Source organism: Neolamprologus brichardi, chromosome 7, assembly GCF_056152115.1.
Source record: "Neolamprologus brichardi isolate AB-2024 chromosome 7, ASM5615211v1, whole genome shotgun sequence".
Classification (NCBI taxonomy): domain Eukaryota; kingdom Metazoa; phylum Chordata; class Actinopteri; order Cichliformes; family Cichlidae; genus Neolamprologus; species Neolamprologus brichardi.
The window spans coordinates 50,436,464-50,453,246 of record NC_142110.1 but is presented as its reverse complement, the minus strand read 5'-3'; the positions used below and the strand labels follow the sequence as shown (position 1 = coordinate 50,453,246).

At 37.2% G+C, this 16,783-nt stretch overlaps 1 protein-coding gene across 1 annotated transcript in view; it reads right to left on the bottom strand.

The window, feature by feature from the left end:
- The window catches only part of slc45a2 (solute carrier family 45 member 2), a 38,319-nt gene extending 29,205 nt beyond the window's left edge, over window positions 1-9,114 (bottom strand). The window contains exons 1-2 of the mRNA XM_006789101.3: window positions 8,429-9,114; window positions 3,820-3,996 (exon numbers count right to left, since the gene is read on the bottom strand). Of these exons, the coding sequence (XP_006789164.2) occupies window positions 3,820-3,996; window positions 8,429-8,900 (649 nt within the window). The 5' untranslated portion in view covers window positions 8,901-9,114. The remainder of the gene's footprint in view (window positions 1-3,819; window positions 3,997-8,428) is intronic.
- Window positions 9,115-16,783: the final 7,669 nt, after the last annotated feature.

The following is a 16,783-nucleotide window of genomic DNA, read 5'->3' as shown; positions in this document are numbered from 1 at the left end:
TGGAAATCAGGAGGTCTACACCCACAGAGAACACGCTGTTCTGGTGATTCAGGGCACAGAAAACATTAGAAAACAAATCTTTATAGATTAATACTTAACATGCACATAGAGATCTTAGCCTTCAGCTTGACTAATGACTCGTCAAACAGTTATTAGTATGTTGCTGATAAACTGGATTCATATGACCATCTCTGACTTAGCTCAACCCTGCTATCGATGGAATTATTTATTTAAGAAGTCCTGTTGTACAGTAATAATATTCATGTTATACTGATTAACATGGTTTAAAAACATGACTTTCAGATGTAAAAGTATTCAGTACAGTACTAAAACTTCACATACCAGACATGGCAGTCATGTGCCTGGCTCCGGTCTCTCTCAGCTAAGACTCATGACTGTGTAACACATGACTAGCTCACGGCTGGATTACTGCCTCACTCAAATGCTCACACCACCCAGTGCCTGCTGACATTTGAGCTGAGCACACCGCTACGCTCACACCGAAAACATCATCATCATGTCCATGAAAGAAGCTTTGTTTGATCCTGTCTGTCTTTCTATGTGAGCTACTTTGGGGAATATTCTTTAAGTTTATAATGCTTCATTAGTGCATCGGAAATAACAAAAATATACAAAAATATCACATTTACTGCACTACAGTATGCTGCAGGTTTATCTGTTCATTGTGAACTTATCCAATGTGAAAGTATTATGGGTATCGACATGGAAATTATATTCAAATTATATTCAGTTCAAATGATTAAAAAGAATTACACTGCCTTCCAGAAATGTTGGAAATGGAAATTATGGGAAGCAGGGGAGATCTTAAAGTCTGCACATAAAACTATATTCAACTTTATATTTAACTTTAATCTTCAAGCAGGCTAGTTTACATACTAACTTTTTAAAGGATATTTGAATTTATACCTCCAGCAACATAAAAAAGTGATAATATTAATCTTTTCCCCCTTTTCTTTGATAAACGGTCCACTGGATGACAAAGAGGTGCAAATGAATTTACCACACTGAAAAGCGTTTAACTCGCCCTCCTGCCAAAGAGTCTTGTCAAAGGCACAGCAGCAGCTTTGTGTGCCTAAACGTATTATTTAATCAGAAGTAAAGATCAGACGTAAATGAAAACTGATAGGAGAAACTGATGTGCTGGTTGATGTCATGTTACATCCAATATGTGCCTGAGAACTTTTTGTAGTGCAAACCTGCTCAGCAAAAGGGAAAATCTATTCATCAGTTCAACCATTTGGCCATAACATGAAGTGCTGGGTAAAAGCTAATGGAGTGAGCAAAGTTATGAAAGGCACGAAAGCACTCACACAAAAGCTCCTCTGCAGTTCCATGCTCTGGCCTTGGACAAGAGGGTTATGCCCCAAAACTCACAAATCCCACAACCTGCGCTGAGCACCTTACAGGTTACAACGTTGCACCTGAGTGAACTACAAGACCTTTGGAACAGAGCAGTCCAAAGTGAAGATGTTTGGTCATAGTGTACATCGCAACATGCAGAAGTAGTGGAAGGCTGATGATTTGGGCTTGTTTTGTAGCCACAGGGCCTTTCCGTCATTGAGTTGACAGTGAACTCCTTTGTATACCAAAGTATTCCAGCGTCAAATGTCAAGCCATCTGCCCAACAGCGAAAGATTAATCAAAATTAGGTCATGAGACACTGCAACGTTTTCAAGCACAACAGCAAATCTACAACAAAATAGCTGAACAGCCCAGACCTCAATTTGATTAGAAATGATGTAGTGGACCTTTAATAGAGATGTGTGTAAATGAAGGTCTGCAAACCTCAATAAACAGAAACAACTATAAAAACCTCCATAATAATGTGAGAGACTAATAATGATCATCTCAATTTATTGCTCCTAAAAGTGGTTTTACAGGCTTTTGAATGACGGGTTGTGCTCAATTTTTCATTCATCTGTCCTGCATTTTGGTTTGGTGTTCAACTTTTTAACTGTAAAACTATACTGTAGAATTGAGCTAAAAAATACTAAAACCCTACAGTTTTCACAGTATTTGAGCAATCCCATATGCATATGCATACACACAATCACCATCCTTTGTTAATGCTTAGACTTTTCTTATAGTAGTAATGAACAGTTTATATTGGCGTGTTTGCAATTTTTAAATTGACCAGAGCATTTAAACTGTAAAGGGCATTATCCTCTCTACTAAACACAGATGTTATGCTTAACATAAGTCACTATACCTGTAGAAGCAATTCATCTGAAAAGGAAATATCGTCAAATGAATATAAACAATAAAGCAAGATGTGCTGGAGACTTTTACAGGTTTTTTATTTTGTTACTTTTAGATGCATTATATTGCCAAAAGTATTCATTCACCCATTTAAATCATTGAATTTCAGGTGTTTCAGTCACCGTGGTTACAGGTGATCAAGCAGTTATGCATGCAGACTGCTTCTAGAAACATTTGTGAAAGAATGGATTGCTCTCAGGAGCTAAGTGAAGTCCAGTCGTGAAATTTCCTTGCTACATATTCCACAGTCATTCCACCCATGTGAATTGGAACAACAGCAAATCAGCCACAGAGAGGTAGGCTAGGTAAAAGAACGGGGATTTTGGTGTTGGGCTGTTTTTTAAAAGTTAGGCTCGGCCCTTTAGTTTCAGTGAAAGGAACTGCTAACGCCATGTCAATACATTTTGGACAATTTCATGCTCCCAGCTTTGTTCCTCTTCCAACATGACTGTACACCAGTGCGCATAATGTTAGCTTATAACGAGCGTTTGCTATTGTTGTTTAGCAGCTCGCTGTCAGCTGTCCGGAGATGGGAGGGTAAATCTAATCTGCTGACGGCTAGCAATTATGACATTATCAGTAAAAAAAAAAATAGCATGTGCATGCATGGTTCTGTTTGTCACAGCCCTGACTTCAGTTCAGGAGATGAGGCTTGAGGTAAGAAGAAAGAGGATTTTAAAATTGAAAGTCACTTATGGATGTATTGTTTATGTGGTTGGTTTCTAGCAATATACATGAAGCATACAGTGATGGAATTAAAGATGACAGTGCAATATGATGGTAAACCACATGTATTTTTAGTGAATTAATTCCAGAGTATGCATTACTTAATTGAAAGACAAAATTACACACAAATCAATGTATATTTATGGGTACAACATTCTTGTTTTCTATTAAATAACCTAAAAAAATTACTTTCTGTGTCATAAAGAGTGGAAAAAGGCCCAAACTCATAACATGGTTGAAGGACATTTATACCCATCTCTTCTTTACTTTTTAAAATTTTCATTCATTAGTTGATAAATGAAAATTATTTATCTATACCATTATATTGGCTAATATCATCAGCCAGCTGTTATATCAGTTGTGCTCTTATATTTGTGCTTTATCCTAGCCTGACCTAACTTTTATTGTTACAGACAAGCTTATCAAGAAAAGCATATATGTATATATCTCAAATTATCAAACATTTCCCAGGTGAACTCTTGTTTGCACTCACAAATAAAATAAAAAAGACATAGCTTCCACCCACAGTTTAACACGCCGACAAACAGACATAGTTCACTGAAACTTTCACACTCCCTCTATATGTGCATCTCCGCCCACTCAGTCACAGTAGGAGAAGTTTTGGAGGCTTCCTTCCATAAAGCGTTACTGTGAGTTGCTCAGATGCAGAATGAACATAAAATTACTGCCTAACTAAAGTCCAAATCCATCAAAAGGAAACAATCACCAGCGTAACTGGCATAAAGAAGTCTAAACAAAACACAAAAGCTGTGAGTATTGAAGCAAGAACCAAACAGTGTTTGTGTTACATACCTGTGAGGAGAGCATGGTAGTGTAAGCCTCTTTCCTTGTCTTTATGTGAACATACATCAAACAGGTAGGCCTTAATGGGTCCATCGATGAAGTCTGCAGCAAAGTCAAACAGCACGACTCCAAACATCACCACCACGATGGCCCATATGCTCTTCAGCGACCTATCTCTGACGAGTGCTGGAAAACAACAGTACACATCAGCACTCAGCACGTACCACAGAGAAAGATTAAAATAATAATACACTGACTACATCAGTACACTAAGGAGCCTTATCTGTCACATTCACAAGTTTAATTAGGTTTGATACACATCGCACGTCAGAAGGCACTTAAAATAACAATACAATAATTAAAAAAAGAAAACCTATTATAACTGACGCCATAGCAATTATATTTTAAAACCTGAATGCTTGAACACTAAGCTGCTCTTTTAGAGATATGAAAGATGTCAACTCACACCACAAGAGAACGTGTAATTAGAAGTTATTAAAGACAATTTTACGATTTCATTAAGAGATACAAGTGAATACTGAAAGACAGGTTTATCATTATATTAAAACTACAGGTGAAGGAAGGATTTTTAACTTGTCACTTCTTTAAAAAAAAAAAGTCTGAAGTGGCAAAAAAAAAGTAAAAAAAACAATTTAACTCCAAAAGAGCAACTCTGGGAGGTGCAGGACAGCGTTAGGTTTTTCATCTTTAAGAAGAGGGCAGCTAGAAAACATTATGTCACATGACCGCTTTGGCATTTACTACGGCCCCAGGGAACATGGAGAGATAATCAGCTTATCCAGCCTACGTCAGGAGACATACTTTATAGTTCATAAGAGCGCTATAAGAAAGCCAGGAGCATTTATCTTTAATTTCTTGGCTGTTTATTTGTCTATTTTTGTAATTTTTGCCTGAAAACACGCACAAAAAATCCTCTAACAGCTTCAGGCTAAACTGAACCACCTTGAACACTTTGGATGATATTGAAGAAAAATAATTCTCTTTGTGTGTATATCACAACAGAGTGGTTTTTGTATTTTTGCACCATCAAAATTATAAATGAAGAGGTAAAAAACCCAACAAACTCATAGCAGTGACTTGTGATTGTTTGAGTGATATGTTTTTATTGATTAGCATTCAAATATCTCAGTGAAGACAGAACAAAGATCTACCACAAAGCAAGAAAGCATGAGACAAGGCTAATCAAAAGGTATTGGCTGAAGCATTTGCTTATTACGCCAACCCTTTTAACAAAAGATCTTTTAGCATGCAGCTCCTGTACACAGGGCTCGAAGCAAATAATAAAACAAAGCAAAAACAAAACAAACAAACAAACAAACAAACAAAAAACAAAAAAACAAAAAACTTTCCACCTTAGTAAGTAACTACATCAAAGCAAAAGAATCAAGAGGTTTTTTTGTTTTTTGTTTTTGTTTTTTCTGCTCTTTTCATTCTTGATATATATATTTTTCTAATACTCTATTTTTAAACATATTTTTAAACAAGGAAAATGAACTATACCTTTTTAAATCACTGTCATAACTATTCCACAGGTTAACTCCTCTAACAGAAACACATCTCTGCTTTATATTTGTCCTTATCTTGTTTTTTTTAAAGAAATCTGTTCCCCTTAAGTCATATTGACTCTCTCTGACTTTGAACAGCTTCTGAGTACTGGGGCAAAGCAAGTTATTTTGTGCTTTATACATTATCTGTGCCATTTTATATTCAACTAAATCATAAAATTTCAGGGTATTCAGATTAATAAACAAAATTTTAGTTGGTTCTATATAGTTTGATTGGTTTATAATTCTTATAGCTCTTTTTTGCAACTTGAAAATAGGAAGAGTGTTCGTTTTATATGCATTACCCCATATCTCCAGACAGTAAGTCATATATGGAAGCAACAGAGTACAATAGAGTGTGTATAATGATTTTTTGTTCAGGACATGCTTTGTTTTATAGAGAATAGCAATGGTTTTTGACATTTTTGTTTTCACATGGTTTATATGAGACTTCCAACTCAGCTTATCATCAATTATCACTCCAAGAAATTTATTTTCGTACACTCTTTCAATTTCAATTCCATTAACCCTGATTTTAGATACATTTTTCATTTGTCTAGTGCCAAAAATAATCAATTTTGTTTTTTTTATATTTAATGATAACTTATTTACATCAAACCAGTTTTTTAATATATTTAACTCCTTTTCCGCTGTAGTCAGAAGCTGTTCTAGGTTTTTACCTGAGCAATACAGAGTGGCATCATCAGCAAACAATACACATTTTAACAGTTTGGAAATGCTACATATGTCATTTATGTATAATATAAATAATTTAGGGCCCAGCACAGAGCCCTGAGGAACACCACAAGTTACCTTCAACTGCTTAGATTTTACATTATTGAATTCGACATATTGATATCTGTCATCCAGGTAACTTTTCATCCACTTGTATGCTAACCCTCTTATGCCATATCTCTCTAGTTTATTCATTAATATAGAATGATCAATTGTATCAAACGCCTTTTTTAAGTCTATAAAAACACCAACAGTATATTCCTTATTATCTATAGCATTAGATATCCCTTCTACAAGTTCCATCACTGCCATCGAAGTGGACCTTTTCACTCTAAAGCCATATTGGTTATCACTTAGGAGATTATGCTTCTCAATATATTTATCAAGTCTATTAACAAATAACTTTTCTAAAATTTTTGAGAACTGTGGGAGCAGTGATATTGGCCTATAATTGGTAAACTGACTTCTCTCTCCGTTTTTATGGATTGGAATAACTTTTGCTATTTTCATTTGTGAGGGAAATACACCAGTTTGAAAGGACAGATTACAAATGTATGCGAAAGGTTGCACTATATATTCTATAATACTTTTAACTAATATCATGTCAATACCAAAACAGTCAGTGGACTTTTTATTTTTAAATGTCTTCACAATGTTAATTATTTCTCTATGAGTTACAGCACCAATAAACATGGAGGACACATTCTGAGTAATATGTTTATTTAGGTCGTTATTATTTCTTGACTCTGGAATTTCTTTTGCTAAATTAAAGCCAACATTTACAAAGAAATCATTAAATTCATTTGCAATGTCTTTAGTTTTATCAAGCACAATATCTTTATCTTTTTTAAAATAATCTGGATAATTCTTATTTTTTGAGCCCTTTTTGGGGCTTTATGATATTCAGCACGATATAAAAACTCTCAACATCTGCTGAAGTTTGATTGAAAAGGAAATTAACCACAACAATACTGCATCTAGTTTAACTGTGTTTTGACCGCTGGCAAAGAAAGCACGAGAGTGAAAAAGGTTCAAACTACACACAATTAAGACTCTTAACGAATGTTACTGTTGAGCTGATTGCTGCATTTTAAGTGTACAGCTTACAAATTGCAAATTAAACTGCCCATACACACATTATTCCTCACAAAGCAAACCTCTGAATCTGAGTTTGTCACATTTTTGCAGAGTGTTGCTTTCATGATTTTTCAATCAAAAACAATGATTTGGGTTAAGTGGATGATGTGCTTCAAATCAGAGTGACTTAAATTATGGCCAAATGTGTATTTAATCTCCGAATGATTCCACAGGATGCTGAACTATCACACACACGCTGTCACTGCCAGCAGTGAATCAGTTAGCGTTTCTGTTTTTTAAGAGAAGGCTTTTTACCCATCCTAATATTGCTTTTTATGGTAACAGATTCTTCTGTGTGCAGACGCTCTTGTGATGCTGTTTGGAGTCTAATGGATTCAAATGGAGCATCTCTGGGTCCTACTTTTTCCTTTCATGATGAATGTATCATTTTATCCCCCAAAATCTGCGCACAAGTAGAAATTTGGATTCAGAGTCTTTAAAAGTCTTGCAAAGAGGTTGAAACTTGCCCTTAACCTTGTCCTGCAGGTAAAAGAAGACAGCAAAACCTAAATCAGTTCAGTTTATATTTATTTATATCAAACCAATTCCTCCAACAATCACCTCAATGTGTTTTATATAAGGTATGTAACGTAAAGAATCTACAATATTCGAAAGAAACCCCAATGATCACAGGAGCATTTGGTGACAATGGGAAAGAAAAACTCCCTTTTAACAGGAAGCTCACACCAGGCTCAGTGAGGGGCAACCATCTGCCCTGACTGGTTGGGCGTGAGGGGAAAGAGACATTCATTTATTGTGGAAGAGAGCCATAGATTAATAATGGCTAATGATTAGATGCAGAGTGGTGTATAAACACAGAGAGTGAAACAAGGTGAATGAAGAAAAAAATGCTAAGTGCATCACAGGAAGCCCCTCCCAGCAGTCTAAGCTTACTGCAGTGTAACTAAGAGAGTGCTTAGGGTCACCTGATTCAGCCCTAGCTTTATCAAAAAGGAAAGCTTTAAGCCTATTCTTCAAAGTAGAGAGGGTGCCTGTTTCCCGAATCCAAACTGGGAGCCACAGGAGTGGAGCCTGATAGTAAATCTTTGGAATACTTTTAAATCAAAGCTAGCGTGGCCTCAAAGCATTTTCTGACATAACAAGATTACAGATAGCACACTACCTCCACTCTTGTTCTGTCTGAATTCCTCACCCTCAAGTTTTCTTCACTGATCCCTCACCTGAGATGACAGCATCTCCATTAAGGAACAGGGTGATTCCCACAAGCATGAGGATGCCCAGTGCCAGGATGTAAGGCCTCCGCCGGCCCCACGGCGAGCGGCAATAGTCGCTGGCTGAACCGATGATGGGCTGGAGCAGGAAGCCCAGGATGGGGCTGATCAACCACACCAAGCTGTACAGACTCTGGGGCAGGCCCACACTCAGGAGCACCGGCGTGACAAAAGCTGCCTCCACGGCATAGCAGAATTCCCTTCCAAACATGACCAGGCCGTGGAGAATAAGGCGCCCCCGAGAGCGCCTGTGAGGCTCCACAGCTCCAAAGACAGAGTCTTCCACACTGTCTACGTAGTCCACATTGCTGCCATTGCAGTCTGTTGAGTACTGGTGCAGAGAAGTGCTGATGTGTTTGCCAGGCTCAGAGATCCGACAGGGTTGGGGTCTCACAGACTGATCTTCTGATAACAGAGTCATAATTGAAAATGAGGGGGGTAAAGGACAGAAGGAGAAAAAGAGAACAGGAAGGGAGTAAAGAGGAGATTTAGATGAAGAGAGGCAAAGAGGTAGCTTTGGGTAGTCTCTCTCCGTCAGGGATGGATGAAATGCCAAAACTGGCGCTTGGCTTGAGTTAATCCTCTTCACTACTGCATAGCTGAGCAAAGAGTTCAAGCGCTACGCAGCTTTATTTTGCATGTGAAGGTCTGAGCAAGACTCGGCGAGGAGGAGAGAAAGACAAGGGAGGAGGAAAAAGAAGGGAGTGTTTTAAAGAGATTACAGAATGGCTTTTCCTATTCTGTCTAGTAAAGGCCTCGGGCAGTTCACGGGGTTGAGTGTGATTTGTCAATGGGTGGCACTACTGGCCACTAATGACTGGCCAGTAGTGTTTACTTTAAAACAAGTAAAGATTACTGAATTCACAAAGCTAAATTCATGTTTTTCTATCTAAACATGAGCCAGCACACTAGTGTGCTGTACAACTGACACAACAGCTAAAACAATATTTATCTGTTTAGGAGTGCAAGTAAATATTTGTAATGTGTGTGCTTTACTGTTTTTTATCAGCATATTTGTAAAACAATTAATTTGAACATTTGTGGATAACAACAGTAATTATATTTTGGCATTAAAAATAATGAATTTGAATAAACAGCTTGTGCATGATTCTGGTCATTCGAAATACTGTTAAAAATTAAATATTGTTAATTTATGGCAGCTATGATGTAAACCTAATTGTTGCAAATCTAATTTAGGGGGTTAGTTTAATTGATTGATTTTTTATGCAACTCAAATCTGAATAAATGTCATTTTGTGCAGGTATTCAGTTTTTGGTTGGAGGCAGGGTAAGGAGAGGGGTGGTAATTGTACATTTAAGCAGCCTTCCTTTGTAACATTACCAGTTAACTCTTGCATTTTGGTTATATTTCATGCCTCCACAGTATTATTGCCTCATGTGTATGCCAAATTTTGAGCTACAGATCAATTTAGAATAAATAAACAAAATGTATGACTTGACATCAATAAATGTCAAGTCATGGGGGTGGTTTTGAAACACTTGGAGAAAAAAGCCTATTATGATATCATGTGCTGTTTTACTTAAGACATAGCAGCCATGATAAATAGATTTGATTTCTTAAATCTTCAATTAGGATTTTTTGTATAACCATTACAATCATTAAATACTGTCCTCACTACTATATCATAAAAAAAAAATCCCTATAACTGCAATCCATAATTATCAATATTAATTTAGCACTAATGGCAGCTCAGGTGCTTTTGTATTATTTTGACCCCCTCCCCAAACCTCTTGATTTTGTTTTAATGTCAGTTTAATCATAGTTAGGTCAGAATAAGTTAATTCTCTTTTTTGTTAGTTTATTTTGTTACAATATTGTTACATTTTTCATCACCCCTGTTGCTTTCATATCTACTATTTTAAGGAACATCTCCCTTTTTCTTTACCATTTAGTTTCAGTTCCATCCCTGCTTTAATTTAAGGTTATATAAATCACTTCTTGTGTAAACATTATAAATAACAATTGGGAATTTTACTTTGTTGTGTGGATCCACTGTCTCTCTTACTGTCACCATCTCATCATGTGCTTATTGGAGCCAAGTTTTTATTGGTGTTGTAGTAAAGAAGAAAAAAGGCTGATTGTCAAGCTCTTCAAGTGTGGATGACGACATTAGATACAGCAGTAGAGTGTCTTAGAATGCTGTGACCTCTAAATACTTGGCAGTTACAGTTACCTGAGGCTGCTACCGCGAAAGGGCAGTCTCAAAGTTAAGTGTCTTTCTCAAAATTAGTATCTTGTGTGTATCATCAGAGGATATGAACCAGGAGACACGCAGTCTGCATGCAAGTAACACACAAACCATCCTTTGTTCGTACTTCAACCATTCAGACCTCATCCTGAAAGTATATTTTCTAGCAGTTGTCCCCAGTATTTATAGAAACTCCTGAGCATATTTAAAGATCAGCGCACTCAAACTACACTGATTCTTTGTTTTTGATGATGTTCAGTTTGTCACTGGTTCATTAGTTTTAAGTCCCCATCTCTATAATAAGGCCACAGGATTAATCTTTTAGGACAAATCAGTGCTAAGCAGCGTGACAGGACACCCTGGAGTCCCTTATCTCATAGCTGAACTTCTCTTGCAACATATTATATCATCAAGATTAAGTGGTTTCCAAACATCTTGAGTGATTAAAAAAAAAAAAAAAAACAGCATAGCATTTGATTAACTAAACCGCTTGATTCAGATTTCTGTGAATTATTAGAATTTCCACGAAAAAGTCTTTCATGTGGTCTTAATCAAATCGCCATGACATCAAAACAGGCTCAGGAGAATTTACTTTGACCGCCTGTTTCTTTAATAGTCACCACTCTTTTAACCTAAAAACAAACAAATAAATAAAAGGCAGTTTGGAAGCGCTGAACTCATATTGGTAGTCTTTAAAAGATTCATATAAAGGGCAAGTGCCAGTTAAAATACGCGTCACGGGACAATGCTTTGAGCTAACATGCTGACATTTATGTTTACCCAAGGATGCCATGTTAAGAGAACATTGTTTTTTCTCTAATTTACCCTCTAGACATAATAAAACATGGTTTAATTGTTGAGGTTGGAACAATTAACCCAGTGCAAAAAGACTATCAGTCCTATGGAAGTATATGGGAAAACAGCTTTCTGTCATGACCTCCACAAACATGACCTCCACAAACACAAAAACCCAACAGGAAACTGTTGGGTTTTTGGTCTCAATCCATCTTTTTGGGACTGCACGTTCTTTGACTAATGAGTTATCGATCGCAAGTCATTAACCAATAAGTATGCAGTTTCAAAGACAGACCAATCCTTTCTCATCAAAAGAAGAAGGGTTGAAAGGCTTTAAACCAGGACTTCAGAAACTAGCAGCTGATGCCATGGTCTTCTTTCATGCTTTTGGGTCTAAAAATTTACCCGAACAACAGTACAGGGAGTGATTTAAAAAAAAAAAAATCTGCCTAAACTTGATTAGGGCTAAGTCTGTGTTTCATTTTGGTCAGCAGATGAGTGATGACACAGGCAGAGAACTATGCACTGCTTCATCTCAGCTACTTCATATGGATGGACTGGATCTCTTGACTGTGTTTGTGGTTTTGTGCTCTTTGGAGCACTTTTCCTGATGTGTGATTAATTTTACAAAGAGAGAAATATATCCTAGAGAGAAATTTTAAACTGTTTTAAACATTAACGTACCGTCTCATAGTTGCCTCTTTAAACTACCGAGAGATCTTCGAGAAATGAAAGGATTATCACTGTGCTGCACACTGACATTCTCATTGTTTAATAAAGGCATAATTCAAGGCACCCGTCTATCTATCCTTCAGATCATTTGTCACGGTGCCAGGAAGCATCAAAAATATATCAAACACATCTGGAACTTCTTAGTGATGTTGTAGAGTTTGAATAAATCCCAAGCTTTTGATTTCAATCATGAATAATAATTTTTAGATTGTTTTAGTTTGACTTTAGGGTAAAAATTGGCCGTGATCAAGAGTCACTTTAATAGGCTCCAGCACAATGCAACCTACTGTTTATATGCACTGTGTGACAGAATATTAATAAACATGGATCACGAAAAAAACAAAGCTTCAGGCAAATGTGTTATCCAAACTGAGGATAAGATATAATTCATCATTAATTTTCCATTAATTGGATTGGCAGTGAGCCTACAGGAAGTCACCTGAAAGGCTGGATTAAGGGTGTGATTAATGACCTGGCTGTGATGGCTTAATTACAGTCGTCACACGCTTGCCTGCATACACTCACATGGTGAACCATGGCCTGAAATGTACAAACTCTTTGCCGGCTGTGAATCCTGCGGTAGTGTGTTGGCCAGAATTGTGTTATATTCCCTCTCCTGTGTCTAAGAATACCTAACAATGTCATCTTGTTAAGTTTATTCACCTTAAAAGAGGTCAGGGCCAAAGCTTCAGCTGCATGTGGTTATTTGGTGCTATTTTGTAAAGTAAAAGTGTAGATAGGCTATAACTGAAGCACTGCCAGTGTCATTCAGTAACATTTTGTTCAGACACTTCAGGAAGACAGATGTAGGAGTAAATTTCTGTAATCTGTGACCTTTAAGTACGACTGTGCCCTTTAACAAGGACCATCTTTCCTCTTGGGGGCGGGGGGGGGGGGGGGGGGGGGGGGGGGGGGGGGTTCTGGTGGCTAAAAATGGCATTATGTATGAGAGGTAGGTACAAATATGCTGTTGTTTCTGCCTACATGCTTTCTGTCTGAAATATAGCTGCTCTTTTTTTCCCTTGATTTTGGAAAATACTCCTTGATGTGCTATAATCAGACAGAAATAAAATGAATGGATGAAACAACCTTAGATGTATGGATAAGAGACACTTATAATAATGTTTAAGATAATAAATCTCTTTAGCCCCATCACCAATTTCTCAAAGATTCTTTAATTTAACTTTCACCTAATCAACAGTGTAAATTACAGAGTAAGAGGTACTTTTATAGTGATGAGTCAGTAAATACTGACAGCGGTGAATCTATAAGAATAGTCTTTCTTGGAATCTAATGCATCTATGTGACCTTTATTTAAAAAGCCATGCTCGACAGCCTTTGATAAATGGAGACAGGCTTTAAGGCTTTAAGACTTCAGAACCTCCACTGGACAAATGATGCACTCAGTGAACTGGTTTGCTTTAAATGACTGCTGAAAACTAATTATGTCAGCATCTACTCAATCCTTTGTTTTACTCTTTTTGGTAATATTTTCCATACGATGTATCTATAAAAGTCTATATGTTTGACTACTGGAACACGTGCACTTATATATAATGTGTGGTTTCAAACTCTGAAGCACTTTGTACCTCCGTGTTTTAAAAAAGTGCTATACAAATAAAGCTATTGTTAATGCAAAGGCTCCTCAAAGCACATGCTATGATGGACGACTCGTACAATAAACCATGAAATCACAAGGGGCTTGTGGTTGACTACAGCAGTACTTTCAGTTAATCAAGTGATGGTACATGTGATCCCTTGGGGTAAAGGTGGGAGCAGTCAGACGTAGGAAGTGAGAAGAAAAAGGTCATTTTCATTTTCTAACGAATGCTGCTCCCGGCAGCTCCCTTACCCGCACACAAAGGGTCCTCATGGCAAGCAGCTCCACATGTTTGATTTGACAGATTTTTATTTTTTATTTTTTACACCAGATGCCCTTCTTGAGACAATGCCAAAGGGACTGGTTTCCCTTTGTGTGATCAAACTGGGGAGCTTTTGTTATTTTAGGTGAACATGTAAACCACTACACTGTAGAATCCACTTTCTTTGAGACTGCTCTATATTGTGCATATGATATCACTTTATAGATTAGTTTGTGTTTGTCATGTTCATATTTAGAACAGACAACCAATATATCCTAATATTCAGCTTTATGAATGCTGAAGTGATACTTAATAAAAAAAGATTTAAAAAAAAAAAGATCTAGCCTATTAGAAAAAGAGACAGATCCACAAAATAAAGCATCAAGACTTCTAAAGCGTCTGAAGTCTGAGGAACAGCTCAAAATGTTGCAAGGCAATTAAAATCCTTATTAGAGACTTATTTTTCCTCTTCTTTAACTTTGAAATCCCAAGTCTAAAGTTACCTTGCTAAACCCCATTCCTGCTTTATAGTAGAGACATCTGATGTAAACACTATGGAGTCTGTGTGGGCATTAAAAGAACTGTAAGAGACATTCTAAATACAAAGCAGTTTTCACATTATAGTTGTGGAACTGCAGATGCATAAACGTCACAGTAATTTTGAGCTTTTAATGGTAAATGGTAAATGGCCTGTATTTGTATAGCACTTTACTAGTTCCTAAGGACCCCAAAGCACTTTACACATCCAGTCATGCACCCATTCACACACACATTCACAATGATTTCTTTGAACTGTTCTTTTCCCAGAGTGGAAGGATTGTACAGCATACATCTTTAATAGCTTTAAAAACAAGAATTAGATGTACAAGTTTGAATTTATTTTGGATTTTCTCCAATCCACGCAGGGTCAAAAGAGAGTTGAAGGTGGGGCTTTGGGAAGGTCATTTCAGAAGTTTAATGTTAGCCTTTTTTATCTATTCCAAAATACACTTTGATGTGTGTGCCTTACTGGAGAACCCAGTTGTATCCAAGTTTTAACTATTAGGCTGTTGATATCAGGTGAAGCTAAAATTGGAGGTGGTTTTCCTTCATTGCTCCATCCAAATTGTGCAATGTACCAGTACTACTGGCAGCAAAACAGTCCCAGAGCATGATGCTACCACCACCATGCTTACAGTTGGTACAGTGTTCTTAGGTCTCACTTTTCTTCTTCTAAACATATCTCTTGTCATTGTGACCAGTTAGCTCAATCTTTGTCTCGTCTGACCAAAAAACTTTTCCTCAGAAGGCATTTGGCTAATCCATATGCTGAAAATTTTAATCAAGTTTGACGGTGTTGACTTCAGAGCAGGAGCTTTGTTCTTGGTCAGCACCCTCTCGGTCCATGGTGATGTAAAACTTGCTTCACTGTGGACAATGATGCTGGTTCTCCAGCAGTTTCATGGCAGGGTTGGTGCTTCCTGGGTTGTTCCTGTGCATGCTAAACAATTTCCTTCCATCTGAGGGTGATAGTTTATATACATCAGTGACATAACTGAATAACTTGTATTTATGTACAATTGTTTGCACTGATGGCCTGCAGTTATGTAGAAATGGCTCCATTAAGCTTTTGGACCTGCCAAAGCCACGACATCAAGCCTACTGAAAATTTGTGGATTAAATTTTTGACATGTAAACAACTGTACTTACAACTGTACTTGGAACAGCTACAGCTCAAGCAAAGCATCCTCATGAAGCCTCCTCATAGCAGATCACTTGTTTTTCTCTGTACACTATAACAGCTATAGTTAGAAAATCACAGTATTATTTTTGAAGCCATTCTCGCTTTACATTATTCCTTAAAACTTCTGACAGTCGTTCACATGTGTTTAAAGGTAATCCCATGATGCAAGCTCACATTCAGTTGCCCTGTATTTGACCTGACATGATGAGAGTCAGATGTTTCAAGTCATAACGCAGACATTCCTCACATTCTTACATGTCTCAAGGTCTTACACTGCAGCACAATGTGTAATAGTAAATGCAGAAACAAGTAAAAAGTGACCAGGTAAACAAAGCTGGCAACTCTGCTATTGCTAGATGGAGGGAAACACTCAGTTGTAAAGAGTCAAAGATTATGTTAGCTTTACTGGGAAGTAGTGGGAATGTTGCCAGTCTGTGAAAGCCCACTGCGACCAAAGGTTTCTTAGTGTAGTGCTACATACTGAGGATATATAGATACTGTATACGTGGCTCAGGGAGGACTCCTAATTAGGGCATACTACAATCAGTTTCCACTATTTTTCCAGGAGAAAGTACCTCATTATCATTTTTAAAACCTTTTTTTTAAATTTGATTTTGAATGCCACAAATTCCAGGTCATCATTATCTTAGAGGTAAACATTTCAGCTCCCTGACTACGAATAAAAAAAAAAAATGTCTGTCATTAAGGAGCAAATGAGAAAACCTTGATTTCTGAAGGACTGACCTTAAATCTTTGCACACTTCTGCTCTCTCTCACTCAAATGACATTTGTCCTTGTTTACATGTATTCCCAACGCAGCCAATTATTTTAAATATACGGTGAGTCATTAAAGCTTTGCTAGTTTTGCAGACATTAAAGCACAGGGGGGAGACTGATTTACTTCAGGAGCAAAATCATTCAAACCTTTAGCGGCACCAGTGGGCTGCAGTGAAGCGATGCAAATATGCAGCAAGATGACTGAA